Genomic DNA, 16,963 nt, shown 5'->3' on the forward strand with positions numbered 1-16,963 from the left:
GTACTCATTTTTGTACACCAGAACCATAAATTTCATGATGTAGATGCTGGTGAAAAAGATAATTAATGTCGTCGTGTCAGTTGAGATAATCCCAATAAAATGGGTGTTTGCTTTTTCACCCAGATTTGTGGTAGAGATCTGTTCAAAGGTTCGTATTTCCCTCTGCATTTTCATTTTAATATATTTTTAGGCTGGGGTCTTACTTGGAACTCACAGATTTCCCCCCACTTTTCCCTGTGTTTCTGTGATCTCAGCATTTCCTGGGCCTGGTACGATGGATATCGATTCCTGCTGCTTTTCCTAAGATGTTTATAACTGGATTAGTTGGCTAAGACTCCCATAAAGTTGATGAAGCTGCTTCATTCATTCATAAAACTCTTTTGTGAGGCTGCTTTAGGATGAGTAGAATTGCTGTGAGTCTGAGCTATAATGGGAATGTGGAATAATGATTTTGGATAATCTTTGCAGATAAATCCAGCTCCTGGAGGTGAGGTCATTGAGACGCAGATCCTGCAGTGCCTGAAATTAACTTCCCTGGGCTTGACCTCCCCTAGCAGTGGTTTTGTCACTGCCCCAAAGGTTGTGGCACCTTCTGGGATTCAGCAGCTTTGTTTTCCTGGGTGTTTTGGGGTGGGATCAGATCTTGGAGCTCTGTGCTTCCATGGAGGGGACACTGAGCCAGGAATGAGGGAATTACCTTGGTGTCTGTGCTGGAAATCCAGAGCACGGCAGAGGTTCAGCTCAGTGTAGGTAGGGCTTTATTCCAGGCAGGATTAGGATTAAGCTGGATTTTGGTGTTTTGTAGATATCTTTCAGCCTTGTAGGATTGGTGGCTCTCCAGCTTTTCTCTCTTTTTTCATATTCTTGAAGAAGTTGCTTCCCTCCTTTTTTTGTTTTTAACCAGACTTTCATTGATTCATCTGACAGAATCTTAAGTGAAAGAAACATTCTTTCCATATCTGCTTGATTAAACAAAATCAGGAGAATTTGGGGCAAAATCTTTGTCTAGGAGCTAGAAATATGGATATTCAGGACGTTGTAAGAGCTTTGTTGTATAAAATACATCTGAAAATGCTTGAGTCATTACACAAAGATATTTCTTTTGGTTCTATATGAATGAAAAGCAGCATTTTATGACTTTACTGTTTATGTCTCTCTCTCATCCCCCATGGTTTTACTTTACTTTACAAAGAAGTATTTCTGAAGAAAAATATTTAATTTAACGTATAGTCCATGTTGTTCAAATTTCAAAAGATTGCACTAATTGAAAAGCTGTTTAATAAGAAAAAATTTTAAAGGCTCACTGGTGGTGTGCTAAAATGTCAAAGATGGTTAAACCACAAGAAAGCAACTCCAACTGCTGTGTGGAAAAAAGAAAAGAAACAATCGAGGGCACTGTGTTATGCAGTTGTTTCTGTAATTGGGAATAAGTTGTGTTCTGTTAACATTTCATTGAATTTTCTTTTAATTGCAGTTAATGATGAAGAGCTGAAGAAAAGAATAGCTGAGGAACTGGCACTGGAACGAGCCAGGAGAGACCCTGAAGCTCAGAAGAGGAGGTTGGTTCATTAATAACAGTATTTCAAACAAACTTGGGCTTAATGCTTTTATTTTATTTATCTGCTTGCTGAAAACAGCTGAATTCTGTGCCCCGAGACAAACTGGCTGTGAGAGCTTTGGGGGCTGCAGCGGGTTTGGATATTAAATCCATGTTCAGCACCAAATGAGCTGGAATTTCCTTGTAAGAGCTGATCCAAACTGTTGCTCTAAATCCCTTCTGACCTCCTGAGTGGGGCTTTTTTTGCAGCCTTTTAAGCTCAAGCTTTGCTGATTTCTCTGGAGCCCAAATAATCATTTTGTGCTGCAGAGACAGAAAGAGCAGGGGTGGGGTCCCTGGGACCCCGGGGGTTGAGCAAGGGTACCTTGGAACAGCAGCAGAAATGGGAATTCTGGAGGTTTTTGGGAATTCTGGAGATTCCTGGGAGCTGCAGGATGTTTTGAGGTACTTTGAATATGTGAAATACTGTATTAAACCAGTTTACACCAGTAAAACCCTTTAGATTCCTTTCTGTCTCTTGAAATACTCCTTTCTGTCTCTTGAAATATTCCTTTCTTTATATTGAAATATTCCTTTCTGTCTCTTGAAATATTCCTTTCTTTATATTGATATATTCCTTTCTTGGGCGTTTTTTTTCTCAGAGATTGTAGTGACTGTGAAAGCCTGGGCAGAGACATTATTAGCAATTAAAAATTCCTCTTTAAATTTAGAAATTTTAGTGTCTGATGAACTTCTGTGTTTAGTTCGCCTTTTGATGATTGTTGTAAATAGATAACACAACACCCTGAGTATAAATATGAACCTGCATATTGTCCTCCACTGAAAATGGGGAGAAAGGCTCATTATGATGGATTAAAAAAAATTAGGCTGTAATTAGTACTACTTAAACTGTCTGCATAGATCTCAGTTGTTTCCTACCCAGCATTCTGTTATTTAATTGAGTTAGGCTGATGGAGTATATAATGAGATAGGACTACATTAATGTCCCAGGGAAAAAAAAATCAGGCTTTTCTCTCTTTTTTTTTTGCATCAGCAATAAAGGAAATCAATAAGTTACAGTGAAATCTCTCCTCAGCTGGGCTTTGACAGGAAAACTTGGGTTACTTTTGAGCTTCTTGAGTGCTCAAGGCTTCAGCTAAATGGAATTAAAACATGGAAATGTTTGGTTTGCAACTTCAGCATTTTGTCACGTGCCGCTTTCAGTACCTTCCAGAGTTCAGCTTCCAGGGGTTGTGCATTGGTCTGTGAAAAAAAGGGAGCAGATTGGGTAAAATATCAAAATAAATGAGTAATGATGATGATAAAAAAAGGACAAATATCAAAAACTTGTTACTGCTTTAGTTATTTTGTAGTTTTGATTTATTTAGTTGTTTTTTAGCCATAGCAAGAATTTTTTATTATAATCTTTATACAGTATTTACAATTATAAAAATCTGTTTTAAACAGAGCATGGAGGCTTTTTTTGTCTTGGATGAAACAACTGTAAAAGATGCAGGTTGTTTTTCATAAGTAAAACTTCACGGGCTGAATTCTGGTGAAGGTTTGTGTTTTAAAAACATTCAGGAAACTCACATTGTTCAGATAAATTCTTTTGTCTTGCATGTGCAGAATGTTCCAGGTAATAAGAAACATGGAATATAAACCATAAGAATTTGTAATATAAATACAAACACATTGATGCAGTGTTGGAAAACAGAACAAAAACCTGAGTTCCCAATATCCTACATTAAACTGCTTGGCCTTGCACTTGTGATTTATTCACAATTTCATTTCATAACCCACTACTTTGCAGACAGATTCTGTTGGGATGTGACACAAAAATTAAGGTTTTTACCTCCACATTCGTCTTATGGATTGTTTTACCATAGATGGTGTGTTTTACATGTTTATATTCTCACTCCTTTCTCAAAACCAGGTTTTTTTCCCAATATTTAAATGAAATAACATTTAAACATAAAAATATCTGAAACTTTGGACTGTTTGTTGTCTGATTCCAACTGCCTAATAGCTGATTTTGGTGCTATTCCGTGAGCACTGTATGACCACATTTGGGTTTGATTGCAAAATGTATTTTACTCATTTCAGACTGTGAAGGGAAGAAATCTTAACTTGTAGATAAATTATTTGTTCACACATCCATACACAGTACAGATGGGCTGCTCTATATAAAGTTAAAATCTGTGCTTATTTTGGGGATTGGAGCTGAAGAATGACTCTTAAATTGTATTTTAATGCCATCAGCTCACTGAAAATACATCAATTATAGCTCCTGTTAAACAGAACTTGGAATAATTGATAAAGTAGTAGTTTAAACCCACCTTAGAATATATATCCAAAATTCTGCACTGATTCCACTTCACTCCTCCTTTGTCTCAGCCCGAGTTTTGTTCCTCACTTTGGTTTTTGAACATTTTGAAATGTTTCATCTGAGAAGCATTTTCATTTTGAAAAGTTCATTTAGAAAATTGATTATCATTGATTTACAGCAGAATTTGCAGTGTCTGCAATAGTAACTGTGAGCAGTTAATGTGTCAGAGCTGCAGCCTTAAGTGATACTCGAGGTAACATAAAAATGAGGGGATGGACACAAAAACTTGAGCTTGACAGTGGTGGCAGGCAGTAAATGATAATTAAGAGAAGAATTATGAACAATAAGAGAAATCCACACGACTCAATGGACCAGTAGGTGATAACTTGAATTTTGCCTTTTCTCTGCTTATTCTAGACAAGCTCAGCAAATGTTTAGCATTTTTTTTTAATTTCCCAAGAAAATGAGAAAATTTTTAATGTTCTGGCCTTGAGAACAGGCATGAGGGAAATAGGTAATTTTCCTTCTCCCATCAGAGAACTGAATGGAAGTTTATCCACTCCATCCATTAACTTTGTCCTTGGATGTAAAGCTGTTCATTTGTTGGGCTCCATGACACTGATGGTGCTCAGTAAATCTGTTTTTCAGGTTTGCTTTAGGAAAAGTGCAGGCAAAGGAAAAAGTCTTTTGAGACAGCAAAAGGAACAACTTCTATCATCAACATAATGATAAAATTTTAGGTATTGCCAACCTCATCAGAGTGCTGGATTCCTCCACTAAAATATACAAACCACTGCTTTGGAGGCAAGTGATGGATGTGATTTCCCATGGAAATTGAACATTCCTGAATGATGACTTGCCTTTTTTCCCCTCTTGAAAATCAGAGAGATTTCCAGTCTTATTTATTTTGCTATCATTTAACTCAGGCTAATTATATTTGGGAGAGGGGTTTCAGTTTCTTGCTTGGCAAGTGTTTTCCAGCTTTCACTTCTTAAATATGATTTGGCACAGGGCAAATATTAATTTTATGTAGAGCAAGGTGATTTTGCAAACTGCTCTGCATGGTAGTGCCTTCAATAGTGCAGGAAGTGTATTTTGTTCAAGGCTTCAATATATTCATCCCTGGAATTTTGTTGGCATGCCAAAAATCTGTCCCTGTGCTGTTTGCTCATGACTGTCCTATGATGTGCTGTGATTCCAGGATTTGTTTCTTAGAGGAAAATCCCTGGTGTAAGGAGGAATTTTAAGGCAGGGAAGGGCTTAAAAACAGACTTTGGTTTGCTTTGGTGGCCCTTCAGTAATTCTGTTGCCAGCTCTGTTCTAAAAGTGTTTAAGGTACGACAGAGAGGAAGAGAAGCTCCAGGGAGAGCTGAGAGCCCCTTGCAGGGCCTCAAGGGGCTCCAGGAGAGCTGCAGAGGGACTGGGGCCAAGGCATGGAGGGACAGGAGCCAGGGAATGGCTTCCCAGTGCCAGAGGGCAGGGCTGGGTGGGAGACTGGGAATTGGGAATTGCTGGCTGGGAGGGTGGGCAGGGGCTGGAATGGAATTCCCAGAGCAGCTGGGGCTGCCCCTGGATCCCTGGCAGTGGCCAAGGCCAGGCTGGACATTGGGGCTTGGAGCAGCCTGGGACAGTGGGAGGTGTCCCTGCCCATGGCAGGGGTGGCACTGGATGAACTTTACAGTCCTTCCAACCCAAATCACTCCAGGATTCTGTGATGGCTTTTGATAACTTTTTGATTTTTTTTCTGTCTCTACCATCTCATCACCTGTGACCACATGGTCAAACTTGGGTAACTTTTCTCTTGAAAAGCACATGAAAAATCCTTTCCTTGAGTAATGCAGACCAGAGCTCATCAAGCATTCCCTGGCAATGAATTGCTGGATTCTCATCTCTGGGCTCCAGAGGGTGGGACATTTTATCTGTCATCAGCTGGACAACTTATTGCAACCTGTATTCGTGACATCCTCATCTGTTTCAGGACAATCATTTTAAACTCTAAATCAGCTTTGTCTCCACCCTGGTGCACAGAGTTTCTCTGTGGTGGGTTATTAAAATTGTAACCATTAGATTTTTTAAAAGTTTGTTTTGTTGTTGTGCTGGAGGGAGGGTCTGGAGATAACTGCTTATCACTCTGGGGTTTCATTGATGCTCTGAGTGCTTCCCCCCAACCTTTTTTTTGTCATGTCTCAGCAGTACATTGCATAAACAATGAGCTCTTAGTAAACCTGGAGTAAAGAGTTGGTGCAGAACCTATTCAATGTGAAAATGTGAAGTGAGAGAAGAATGAAGAAGAGTATTGCACAAGAAGCCTTCGGGAAACTGCACACCAAAATTGTTATATTAAAATCAATACTGGGGCTTGACCTTTCTGTGCTAGTGTATACTTTAAAATTTCCTATTGATTTCTGTTTTAATGGCATGTTTATTCCAGTTTCCTGGCATAGGTATGGAGAACAAGGGGAAAAGAAAATGATGGATTTATTTACAATATTCATTCAATATTTCAGCGAGGTAAAGGTGTGAGGAACATTGCAGTTCAGGAGGAGTGAATTAATTTGGGTGAAAACTTCTTCAAAGTATTCTTTTCCTCCTAAATGATGATGTTTTCCCAGATAATCAGCTATGTTGAATTGGGAAACCTGCTTTTTCTTGTAAGATTGTCCTCAGGGGGAACAAAAAGCTCCTTTTTAGGAAATAGTTGTTATTTTGTCTTCTGCCACAGGGACTTGCTGGTATTGTTTGGATTAAGTGGGAAAAGAGTCTAGAAAACTCCATCTTCTCTGCTGCTGATAGAGAGAAAGCTGGGAATACTCTGAAGCAGTAAAAGTGATTGTAATTGTTTTGACTTGAGGTAGGTTAAAAATAAGAGTTTAATATCTCCTGACAAGAGAAGCTGCACTGGTTTTGTAAAACCAGAGATCCCAACTGATAATCCCACTGAGGATGGCGAGGTGATTTTATAGGGGCAACTCATTTTATAAAAATGTAAAATAAAACCTTTTTCCTTGGAATGTCCAAAGGGCCCCTTCAGCCTCAGGGCTGCAGAGACAGCAGCAGATTTTGGCATCACTTTTCCATCTTGAGTGCCTCCTGTTCGTCCTTCCCAGCCATTCCATCTCCCCAACATTTTTTCTCCTCTCTCAGCAGACATTTCCCTCATCTGATCTTACACTCAGTAAAAGATTTAGCAGTGGATTTATTCCTCAGCAGCCATGATATTCCTGAGGTCTGTAGGATTATGGGATAATTCCTGCTGTGTCGCAGGAAAAGAGGGAACAAGGAGGGTCAGGCTGGGGCAGGGCTGTCCCTCTGCAGGTGAGGAAAGAAGCCAGGATTAAGTGTGAAGGAATTTGGGATTTAAACAGAGGTTCAGCTGTAAAATAAGTACAGTGAGCAGGTGAGCTGTTGTAGCTGATGCCTTTTTGGGCCTCCAGCTCTTAAAACCAGGAAAGTTTAGTGTGTGAATTTTACCTGCAAAATGCCAAGGAGGCATAAAAATGTTTATGAAGTTGGGAAGTATCAAATTGCCTTAGAAGCCTGTTCAACTTTTATTGTTTTCAGAAGAAAAAAGGTGTTTGGCAACAGCAGAGTTACTCTCCAAGATTTCCTGCTCTGATTCTCCATTAATATCATTATGTCTGGCTCTCAGGATATGGAGAGATGAATCTTGGAGATGGGAGGTGGAAATTGGAGAAAGCAGAGCTATAATTCACTCCTACCTTTATAAACCCAAATTTTCAAGGGATTATTTTTCACTTGGATTTTAAAACCTGCCATCTCAGTTGACAGCTTGGATACCGAGCTTCATCTTGATCAGTTTATTTCTAGGAGAGATGGGAAAATTACTTGGAGCCAGTAAGAGAGCATCCACAAAAATAATCCTACTTCAAAGTTTCAGATTCAGGTAGGAAGGACGAAAACTATTCCCCCCCCCGGCAATTTTAAACAAACCTTTGCTTTCAAACTGCTGATCTTTTTCATTTTGAAAAGCAGCAAATGAGCAGACACAGCAGAGAAACACTTAAAAATAATAATAAAAATTTTTCTAACTGTCACTTCATTTTAATGGATAATTAATGTTGTCATAATTCCAGGACTGCTTTTGCAGGTCCCAAGGGGAAGGATATTAAGTTGGAAAGTAATTCCAAGTGGAGTTATGTGGATAGCTAAACATACACAAATTATGTAAAGCAGTTCTACAGTTCTGACTCAGGTTCTCCACGTGCCTCTGGCATAAAGGTAGGAATTGGCTCATTGGTTTTGTCTCTGTAATACTGATCTATATGCACATATTTTAAAATTTACACTTTCATGAAGTGTAATTACAACATCCCCTCAACCAACCTTACCCCTCCTCCTTCCAACACCAAACACTGCCCCAAAACCACCCCCACAACTCCGGAATCTCCAGGAAAACTCAACCATTGCCGAGAGTCAGTGTCCTTGTTACTCTGAGTGTTCACAAGCTGTCCATGGAGTGCTGTTGATAAATTGAATTAGTTGGAGTAAGTTGAGTACATAACTGAGTTTTGAAATGAGTGTCTTGGATCTTCTGATCAAGGACTGGCACATAAAATCACGTGGCTTTCACAAGGATTTTTCCATTGACAGATGTTATGCTGGGGATGGGAAGCAGCTGGGAAAAGGAAAGAGACAATGAGGGTGTTCTGCTGGATGAATGGTGTTGCTTGGACTCAGTGTTCGGGTCATGTGACAAGTCTGGTGTTTGAAACAGGGTGTAACTGAGGCAGCGATGGCTGTGTGGGACAAGGTGGAAAATATTGTTAAAATTGTATTTGTATTTTCAGTGTTTTCTTGGGTTTGAGAACAGACATCATTGAATCGTAGAATCATGGGATGGTTTGGGTTGGGAGGTGTGTAACACCGTCCCTGCCCGGCTCTGCGGGGCCCCGCGTGCCCCCACAGCCGCACGGGTGGGTTCAGTGTTACAGTCGGTACCAAAGAGTCCAGAAGGGCGTTTGTGTGCGTTCTGCCAGGAGCATTTATTGCTGCTACACTGTCCAAGGGTGCAGAGGCAGATACCAACGTGATCCCAAAGCTCACAGTTTTATCCAGGGAAAAGGCGGGAGCAGGGAACGGGGAGCAATGGGGAGCTCTGGGGAGTGACGAGGGGTAGAGGCTGACAGCAGCCGGGGAATCCAAACTGGGGCAGACGAACAGAACAGAACAAGTATCCCAGGAGAAGCCTTTTTGGCCACCCTAACATGAAGTGGTTCCTGTGGTACTGGGGACTTTTCTTACTGAAATCTCTCTGTCCCTTGTAACTTAGATTCACTGGCCACCAGAGGGAAGGACCTTCAAGATTATCTCATTCCACAAGGGCAGGGAGACCTCCCACTGTCCCAGGCTGCTCCAAGCCCCAATGTCCAGCCTGGCCTTGGACATTCCAGGGATCCAGGGGCAGCCCCAGCTGCTCTGGGAATTCCATCCCAGCCCTTCCCCACCCTCCCAGCCAGCAATTCCCAATTCCCAATCTCCCATCCAGCCCTGCCCTCTGGCACTGGGAAGCCATTCCCTGGCTCCTGTCCCTCCATGCCTTGGCCCCAGTCCCTCTGCAGCTCTCCTGGAGCCCCTTTAGGCCCTGCAAGGGGCTCTCAGCTCTCCCTGGAGCCTTCTCCTCTCTAGATGAACATTCCCAGCTCTCCCAGCCTGGCTCCAGAGCAGAGGGGCTCCATCCCTGGGAGCAGCTCCGTGGATTCCTCTGGACTCTCTCCAGCAGCTCCACGTCCTCCTGATGTTGAGGGTCCCAGAGGTGGACACAGAACTCCAGGTGGGAGTTCAGCCAAAAGAAAGATCAGAATCCCCTGATCCCTTGCCCTCTTTGTCACTGCTATTGGACGTGTCCCAAACTCTCCTGTAGGAGTTGTCTGACAGTGTGGGATGGACCAAAGCTGAGGGAGGAGTTAATGTGGTGGGAAAAGGTCACTGGCAGCTCAGGGATCAGTGTTGGAATCACTTTACTGTTCTCAGTACCATGTGTAATGAATCAAGGACTAATTCATATGCATGTATGGCAAATGTTAAGGAGGAGCAGTCACCCTGAGGAAGAAGTGGATATGGAATAAAGCAGCAGAGTTCTCATTAAATTTAATAATGTGAAGTTCAAGCATAATTGCTCAAAAGTGTGATCCCTTCCCTCTCCTGCCTGCACTGGAGTCATGAGAACTCTTGGTCAGTTGTGATGAATTTGTCAGAGAGTTTTAATGGTGCTGGTTGTGGTGGGTAAAGCAGGGCCAATTTGGGTCCCTGTCGTCACATTTGACTGGTTTTGCACTAAGCCCTCATGAAATGATGATAAATCTGGGTTTGATGAGCAGAGTGATCTATTTTGAGTTTATATCCCTACGATTTTAAAGCTTCAGCATTTGGGGTTTGCCTTGCTGTATCTCTATGAGAATCTTTTAGGCTGGAAATTCCTTTAAGATTGAATCCAGCCATTAATCCAGCACTGCCAAGACACCACTAAACTGTGTCCCCAAGTGCCACATCTTCAAACTGTTTAAATCCCTTCAGGGATGGGGACACCGCCACTCCCTGGGCAGCTGTGCCAGGGCCGGACAACCCTTTCCATGAAGGACTTTTCCCAATATCCACCCTGCCCCTCCCCTGGCCCAGCCTGAGGCCGTTCCCTCTCTCCTGTCCCTGTTCCCTGGCAGCAGAGCCCGACCCCCCCGGCTGCCCCCTCCTGTCAGGGACTTGTGCAGAGCCACAAGGTCCCCCCGGAGCCTCCTTTGCTCCAGGCTGAGCAACAGGAGCACCAAAAGTTTGAAGGCAAAATGCCCTTTTGACACCATGGCTTTAAGGTGAAGAAAAACTATATTTTCTGTTAATATTTGAGTGATCTGAAATGTTTAAAAGTGGAATTTTAGAACAGAATGTGGTTGCTACTAATGTTAGGAACAGCTCCTGTCACCTGTGCTGTGCAAAGTCTTACGTGAGTGGAGAATAATGTTTTAATGAGTGAACAGTGGTAGAAACTTCAGTTTTGAAGAATTTTTTGTGTTGTCTGAGACTTGACCTTTCAGGTAATTTGTTTCCCCACCTCTGTCCTTAGTTATGTTTTTGTAAAATCAGATGAACTTGAGCTAGTTTTTGTGACTTTGCAGACAGGTGAAATGGAGTCAGAGAAATCTCCATTTCACACCTCTCAAAGCTCAGCTCAGCTTGGAGATGTTTTCCTGACTTTTCTCACATCCTTTCAAATCCGTCGTCAGCCCCGGTGATTTCCAGCGGCGGCTTTTCGTGGCACATCCCGCGTTGTGCTCATGAAATATTGAAACTCAGCACTCAGAAACATTATTCGGTCATTAATATTGCAACGTGGCCTAAACACATTGTTTGGAACATTTTGGGATCTTCTGCGAGTCTGTCAGGAGGAATTATGGCTTGTTGGGGTCCAGGGAAGCAGAAAACCTGTTGAATCTTCCTTATGTTCTGTCTTACCTCCAGTTGGAGTAAGTTTTTGGGTTCTGTATAGAATGATACCTCATTAAATTTTTCCCTAATTCATAGAAGACAGGATGATTTTCCTGATAGTGGACTTTGGAACAGGGAATATTTTGATTTTACCTTGGTTGGAAGTAAAGAAAAATGACATGGTTCATGCTTTAGGCTTGAGTGAGTTTATCTTGGAACGCCACAGATCCATCAGATTGTGTAGCTGGGAGACTGTAATAAAGATAAAACAACTGGCAAGTAATCATTGCCCCGAAAAAATAGCAAAAAGAAAATGCTTAGGCTTTGATAGTGTAATAAATTTCCAATATCTGGAAATAAGGGTTGGAAATGACAAATCACTATATTTCTCTAAGAGCATTGTTTGCCTGTTTTGGATTTCTACGGATTCTTGATTAATGTAGAATAAACCATGAAGTGGCCATCAAAGCACAAAACTAATATTTTTCAGCTTTTCTCAGTGTGTTGCTGTTGTCTCTGAATTATAAGGTGCTTTTTCCTTAATTAACATCTGCAGGTGTTTTTCAAGAACAACAGAAATGGATATTTTCAAGTAAACAAAAGGGAATTCTTGTGGGTTTAGAATTAAATTACTCATCTTGTTATTGTGGCTAACAGGGGTCGTGCTGGGCAGAAGGAGAGTCCTGGGCCATAAATCCACATGGCAAAATTAACAATTTGCTTTTCTTCAACTTAATTTAAAAATGCATGTGAAAAAGATGGAGACTTCTTGGAGTGCAGCGCAGTTTTATCAGTCTTTTTTTATCAGAGTGTATTTTTCTATTTCTTGTGATAGAGAAAACTTCTTGGCCCTCAGAGATGCTTTCTTGTTTGGGTCTTAAATTTCTATTTCTATGTTTCAAATTCTAATTTCTATTTGGAAAGTGGAGCCAGTCTATATTTGGCTTCTCTTGTTGGACTTGATACCAGGGTTGTCAGTTATGAATTGTAAGTCATTGCTTAATTGAGAAATTCTTTTTCCTGTTGCTTTGCTTTGTGTTATTATGCTGCTGTTATTATTTGATTTTTAAGAGATGTGGGTTAAGCATTTCAGGCTGTCTTGGATAATGTTCAGAAATATTTGATGTAGTCACGGGTAGATTCTCTTTTGCTTAATGTTGCATGTAGGACATTCATATTTACTTCAAAAGCTGGTTAATAACAAATGCCACTAGAATCCCACATTCCCTGCTTTTATGGAAGGAAAAGATAGGAATAAAAAGGTGGAATGTAGAGGCAGAAATGTTACTCTGGTGAAGTATTTTGTCTTTAGTCTGAAGCTCTGCTTGAGAGGTGGTTGGAATGGGTGGTTTGATCACACGTATCACTCTGTACCTCCTGCCCACATCTCAAAAAATCTAAATTAACAAAAGTAGGCCTATATTTATATATTTATGTAATTACAGATTTATATAGTTACATATTTATATATATCTGGGAGTATCTTCCAGAATTCTTTTTGCTGTGTGATTGCTCCTTGAGATGACACGGTGGCTTTTGTGTTCAGCGTGAGCCTCATCTGATTTAGAGCTGAAATGTACTGCAAATGTTGTTTTGATTAAAGCGACTTCAGGACTAAAACAGTCAAAAATTTGTCTTACAGTGGAGCCTAAATATGATAATGTGATAACGAAAATGCCCACATTCTTGTTATGCCCCTCTGACAGGAATAAATCTTCTGAGATCCCTAAATCCTTGGTGGTTGGTTTATCAGGATTTACCCAGCCTCTTACAAAAAAATACAGATACATAAATTTTCTTCACAGCATTAAGTTAAAAGTGTTGAAGTTCTCTGTGACAGTGCTAGGGAAAGGCAGGAATTGTTGCTTTTTTTGTGTTGGTTGTGTGCTATAAACCAGTTGAGAAATGAAATATTGTGAAGTGTTAACGCAGACTTTAACTGGAGCTGCTTCTTAATGCTTTATGTGTGTTTTCCGATAGCACCATGAGAAGTGATTGCCTTGCATGCCACACTTCATTAAATCAGCCACTCTACACTTCATAAAGCAGTATTTCATAATTATTTAGAAGGATTTTATTCAAAAAGATATCAATTGTGTGGGAAAATGTATAGCCAGCAGCGTTTTCTGCTGTTTCAGCACCTTTTTTAACATCCTTTTTTGTATAAATGATCAGTGGAACACTCTCTGTTGTCTGGAGTTCTGTGCTCAAACATGAGAACAGTTATCTTGAGCCTTTATATCTGCTGTAATTAAAAATGTCACTTGAAGAATTCCTGTGGAATTCCTGGAGTAGTGACAAATTGTGCTGTTTAACTCCTCACAAATTGCAGAGGTGCCTCTCTCTATTTTATTTTTAATTTTTTTTTTTTTTTTTGGCCTAGATAATATCATTCATTACTGTAGATCCAGCTGATGTTTGCCTTTATTCAGTACATGCTGAATGCCAGAAAAATGAATTTGTAATGCCAAGGAAAAAAACCTACTGGAGGTTGATGCAGGCGAGTGTTTGCGATCAGCGGGATCTGCCGAGTGTTTGTTTCATTAAGCTCCTACAAGCCACCCAATTACGAACTCAAATAAATGAAAATTACTTCAAAATCCCGCTTATTTTGTTAAAAACTCTGCTGAATTTCAATCAGTTGAGATGACTGTTTAGGAATTTTGTTTGGTGAGTAAAAGTTGCCTTAAATGAAAGTTTGGTGGGTGCTTTAGGAATGTAACTCGTTGTGTTGTGTGATCGTGGTCACACAAGTGAGGGTGAGAGTTGTGAAAAAAGACTTGAAGGTGCTGCCAGGAGCAAGACAGTCTTGGGCATAAAAAAGTTCCTTTTTGGCCTAAATTGTATAAAATTTGATAATGAAATAGTTTAGTTTTCTTTTATAATAGACTGCAAGGGAAGGGAAGGGAGGAAAAGCCCAAACAGTAAAATGGGTGATGTAGAGTTTTCTTTGACTGAGGTGCCCTGCGTGTCCTGAGCTAGATTTAAATGAGAGATTAGGAAGAAGAAGGTGTAAAGACCTAATTTGATGTGAAGAAGAATTAATAAAAAGAAGAATTAAATGTAGACATCTGAGTGTTGTGGGGTTGTTTTGTTTTGGGGTTTTTTGGTGTTTTTTGTTTGTTTGTGAGGTTTGGTTTTGTTTTTTTTTTTAATTTTTCAGGGTTTATAATGTGGAAACTTTTAGCTGGATTTTTCAGCTGTTCTTTATGTAAAGTATATTTCATATCCTTTAATTGCTCAGCTATGTACAGCAGCATAATAAGAGACATTTTTAAGGGAAAACCACTTGCAGGAGGTCAAATCCAAGAAGGATGAGGAAGGATCTTCCCTCAGTCTCAAGAAGCATTAAATGCTCTCTCTGTTGCTCACCAGAAAAAGCTGCTGAGACTTCTATTTTGACACTTCTTTCCTTTTTAGACAAAACATGATTTCTCCAATCCAAAAGACAACCAGCATGTTTTGACTGTGCCATTGATTGTATGAAGGATTTGTTATATCAATCCTGCTGGAATAATTTGGGGGACCTTGGGAAATCACTTAATGGAATTTGGTCCATGTCTGCATAATCTGACTCTTTTTTTTTTTTTTGCTGGAGTAATTGAAGATGCGGCTTAATAAACTTTTATAAAGATTCCCAGTTGGTTGCTGCGTTTCAGAGGGTTGGAGCTGAGCACAGAAGTAATACATCTTGTAATTGTCTTTTTTCCTCCCTACCTCACTTAAATGTGTTCCCTGGGGAAGAATCTAATGTACTCTAATGCTGGTACCTTTTACAAAGTGACCCGACTCATTAGGATTTGTTCTCCAGAGCTCCCTTGACAACAGATAAATGCACTGAGAATATTGAAGCTTCCTCTCCATCACTCTCTCTCTCTCTCAAAAAAAAATCCATTTGAAACCCAGTGTTTCATAGCTCCATTACTGCTCTGAGTTCCGTGCTCGGTATCACAACACAAGTTTTATGCACTGAGCGATTTCGGAACGTTTCCATGAAAATGAGACACGGTGTGCTTGTCTCAAGTACTCCACTGAAGGTTTCAAATCTATTTATGGCTTGTGACATATAAATATTGAGGATTTTCTGGGCCTGAAGCTGCCTTTATCAACTCTGTTGCAACAAGTTCAATAACTATTTTCTCTCCTACTCTCAAATTGCTGGGAGAAAGGTTGATTATGGTTCTTCGATCTCTTTGGAGCTTGGGAAATAGATGAAGTCCTTGAGTTTATGGTGTGTTTAGAGGGAGGAAGGCACTTTCTCAGTGCAGGAAAGCTTTTAGGTAGAAATTGAGTACCTGCTGGCTGGTGGGAAAAGGATTTGCCTGGAAAAAATGGTTCCATAAAATCAGAGAAAAACCCAGCCAACCAAGAGAGTTCTCTAAATGTTAGTTAGAAATATATGTTCTTGCATCAGTTGTAATTTATATGATTTAATGAATAGTGATAGCAAGACTTGTAACTTTTGTGTATTCAGATTTTGATACTTCAATATGAAATAAACTTCTGGATTCTTTTAGTGAATATTTGTATTTCTGTGTCTTAAAAAGCCAAGAGTAAACTATTTCTGCGACCGCTTTTAAAGTGACTGCTCTACTTTGAAACTACATCCAGAAAGTAAATTCCTAAATTTATCTAAATCTCTGTATCTGATCTCCCTGCATCTCGTGTAGGTTGAAACAAGAACAAATGTACGTTCGGGATGAGTTTGGCAAACTCCTGGAACGGGAGAGGATCTCCTCAAATGAGCACCTGACTCGAGCCATCCTCAGGGAGAGAGCGGCCACGGAGGAGGAGCGGCAGAAGGCTCAGCGCTTTGTAAGTCCTCAGACTTTTACAGAAATCTCCGATTTTCCAAGCAACTCTCTCCTCAAGCCTGTTGGTAGAAGAGGAAAGCAGATATCTTCTCATTAATTCTTTATTTTTTCATTACTAGGTAGCAGCGTGTCATTTTATTTTGGTCAAATCTCCCTGTTTTAAAGGGTTTTGCTGATCGTTTCCAACTTTGGAACCAGCTCAGTGGAAAATTCTGTTCAGAAGAATCATCTCTCATTAGAGCTGATGTATCAAACCTTCCTGACAAGGAAATTGGAACATATGGTTGGCTGTTTTCCTCAGAAAACTGACATTATACATTTCAGTCCATTTCAAAAATCTGACAGATTTATAACTTCTTCTATAGAGTGTTTGCTTGCTGTAGTGAGCCTCTATTGACTCTTCTTTCTAACAATAATCATTATTCTCTGAGGTGGGAATATGCCTTAAAAATCTAAATATACTTGAGTGTAAATACTGAAGAAATTGGTATTTACAAGGAAAAGACGTTTTAAATACTTTATGTGAGCATTGCTATGAAAATTAATGGGAATTACTTATGTCAGCAGCAAGATAAATATTTGTTGGGCCCTCTTAAATCTGGAATAAAATCCAAGGTTTTTTAAGTTTATGGGTTGGTGATTTAGTAATCAATCACTTCAATAGGCAAATCTTCATCTGTGCTGAGGGAGTTAAAATCTGATGTTCATGTTATTTTTCCAAATCCCAATTTAAACCCAAACCAATTCCACCTCAGTCTTGGTATCTTTTCCAGCCATTTCTCAATGCTTTTCCACCTCTGTGGTAACGTTATTGTTCAAGAATAATTTCAGTGTTGTAAACAAATG

The 16,963-nt window shown here is 40.1% G+C and overlaps 1 protein-coding gene across 1 annotated transcript in view; it reads left to right on the forward strand.

Moving 5' to 3' along the window:
• The window catches only part of LOC121673434 (MICOS complex subunit MIC19-like), a gene marked incomplete at its 3' end in the record, with an annotated part of 34,561 nt that extends 18,383 nt beyond the window's left edge, over window positions 1-16,178 (forward strand). Inside the window, exons 3-4 of the mRNA XM_042046728.1 lie at window positions 1,475-1,559; window positions 15,974-16,178. Of these exons, the coding sequence (XP_041902662.1) occupies window positions 1,475-1,559; window positions 15,974-16,178 (290 nt within the window). The remainder of the gene's footprint in view (window positions 1-1,474; window positions 1,560-15,973) is intronic.
• Window positions 16,179-16,963: the final 785 nt, after the last annotated feature.

This window comes from Corvus kubaryi, unplaced genomic scaffold (assembly GCF_017639235.1).
Source record: "Corvus kubaryi isolate FWS band 111438036 unplaced genomic scaffold, C.kubaryi_AGA036_p1.0 65431, whole genome shotgun sequence".
In the NCBI taxonomy this organism is placed as follows: domain Eukaryota; kingdom Metazoa; phylum Chordata; class Aves; order Passeriformes; family Corvidae; genus Corvus; species Corvus kubaryi.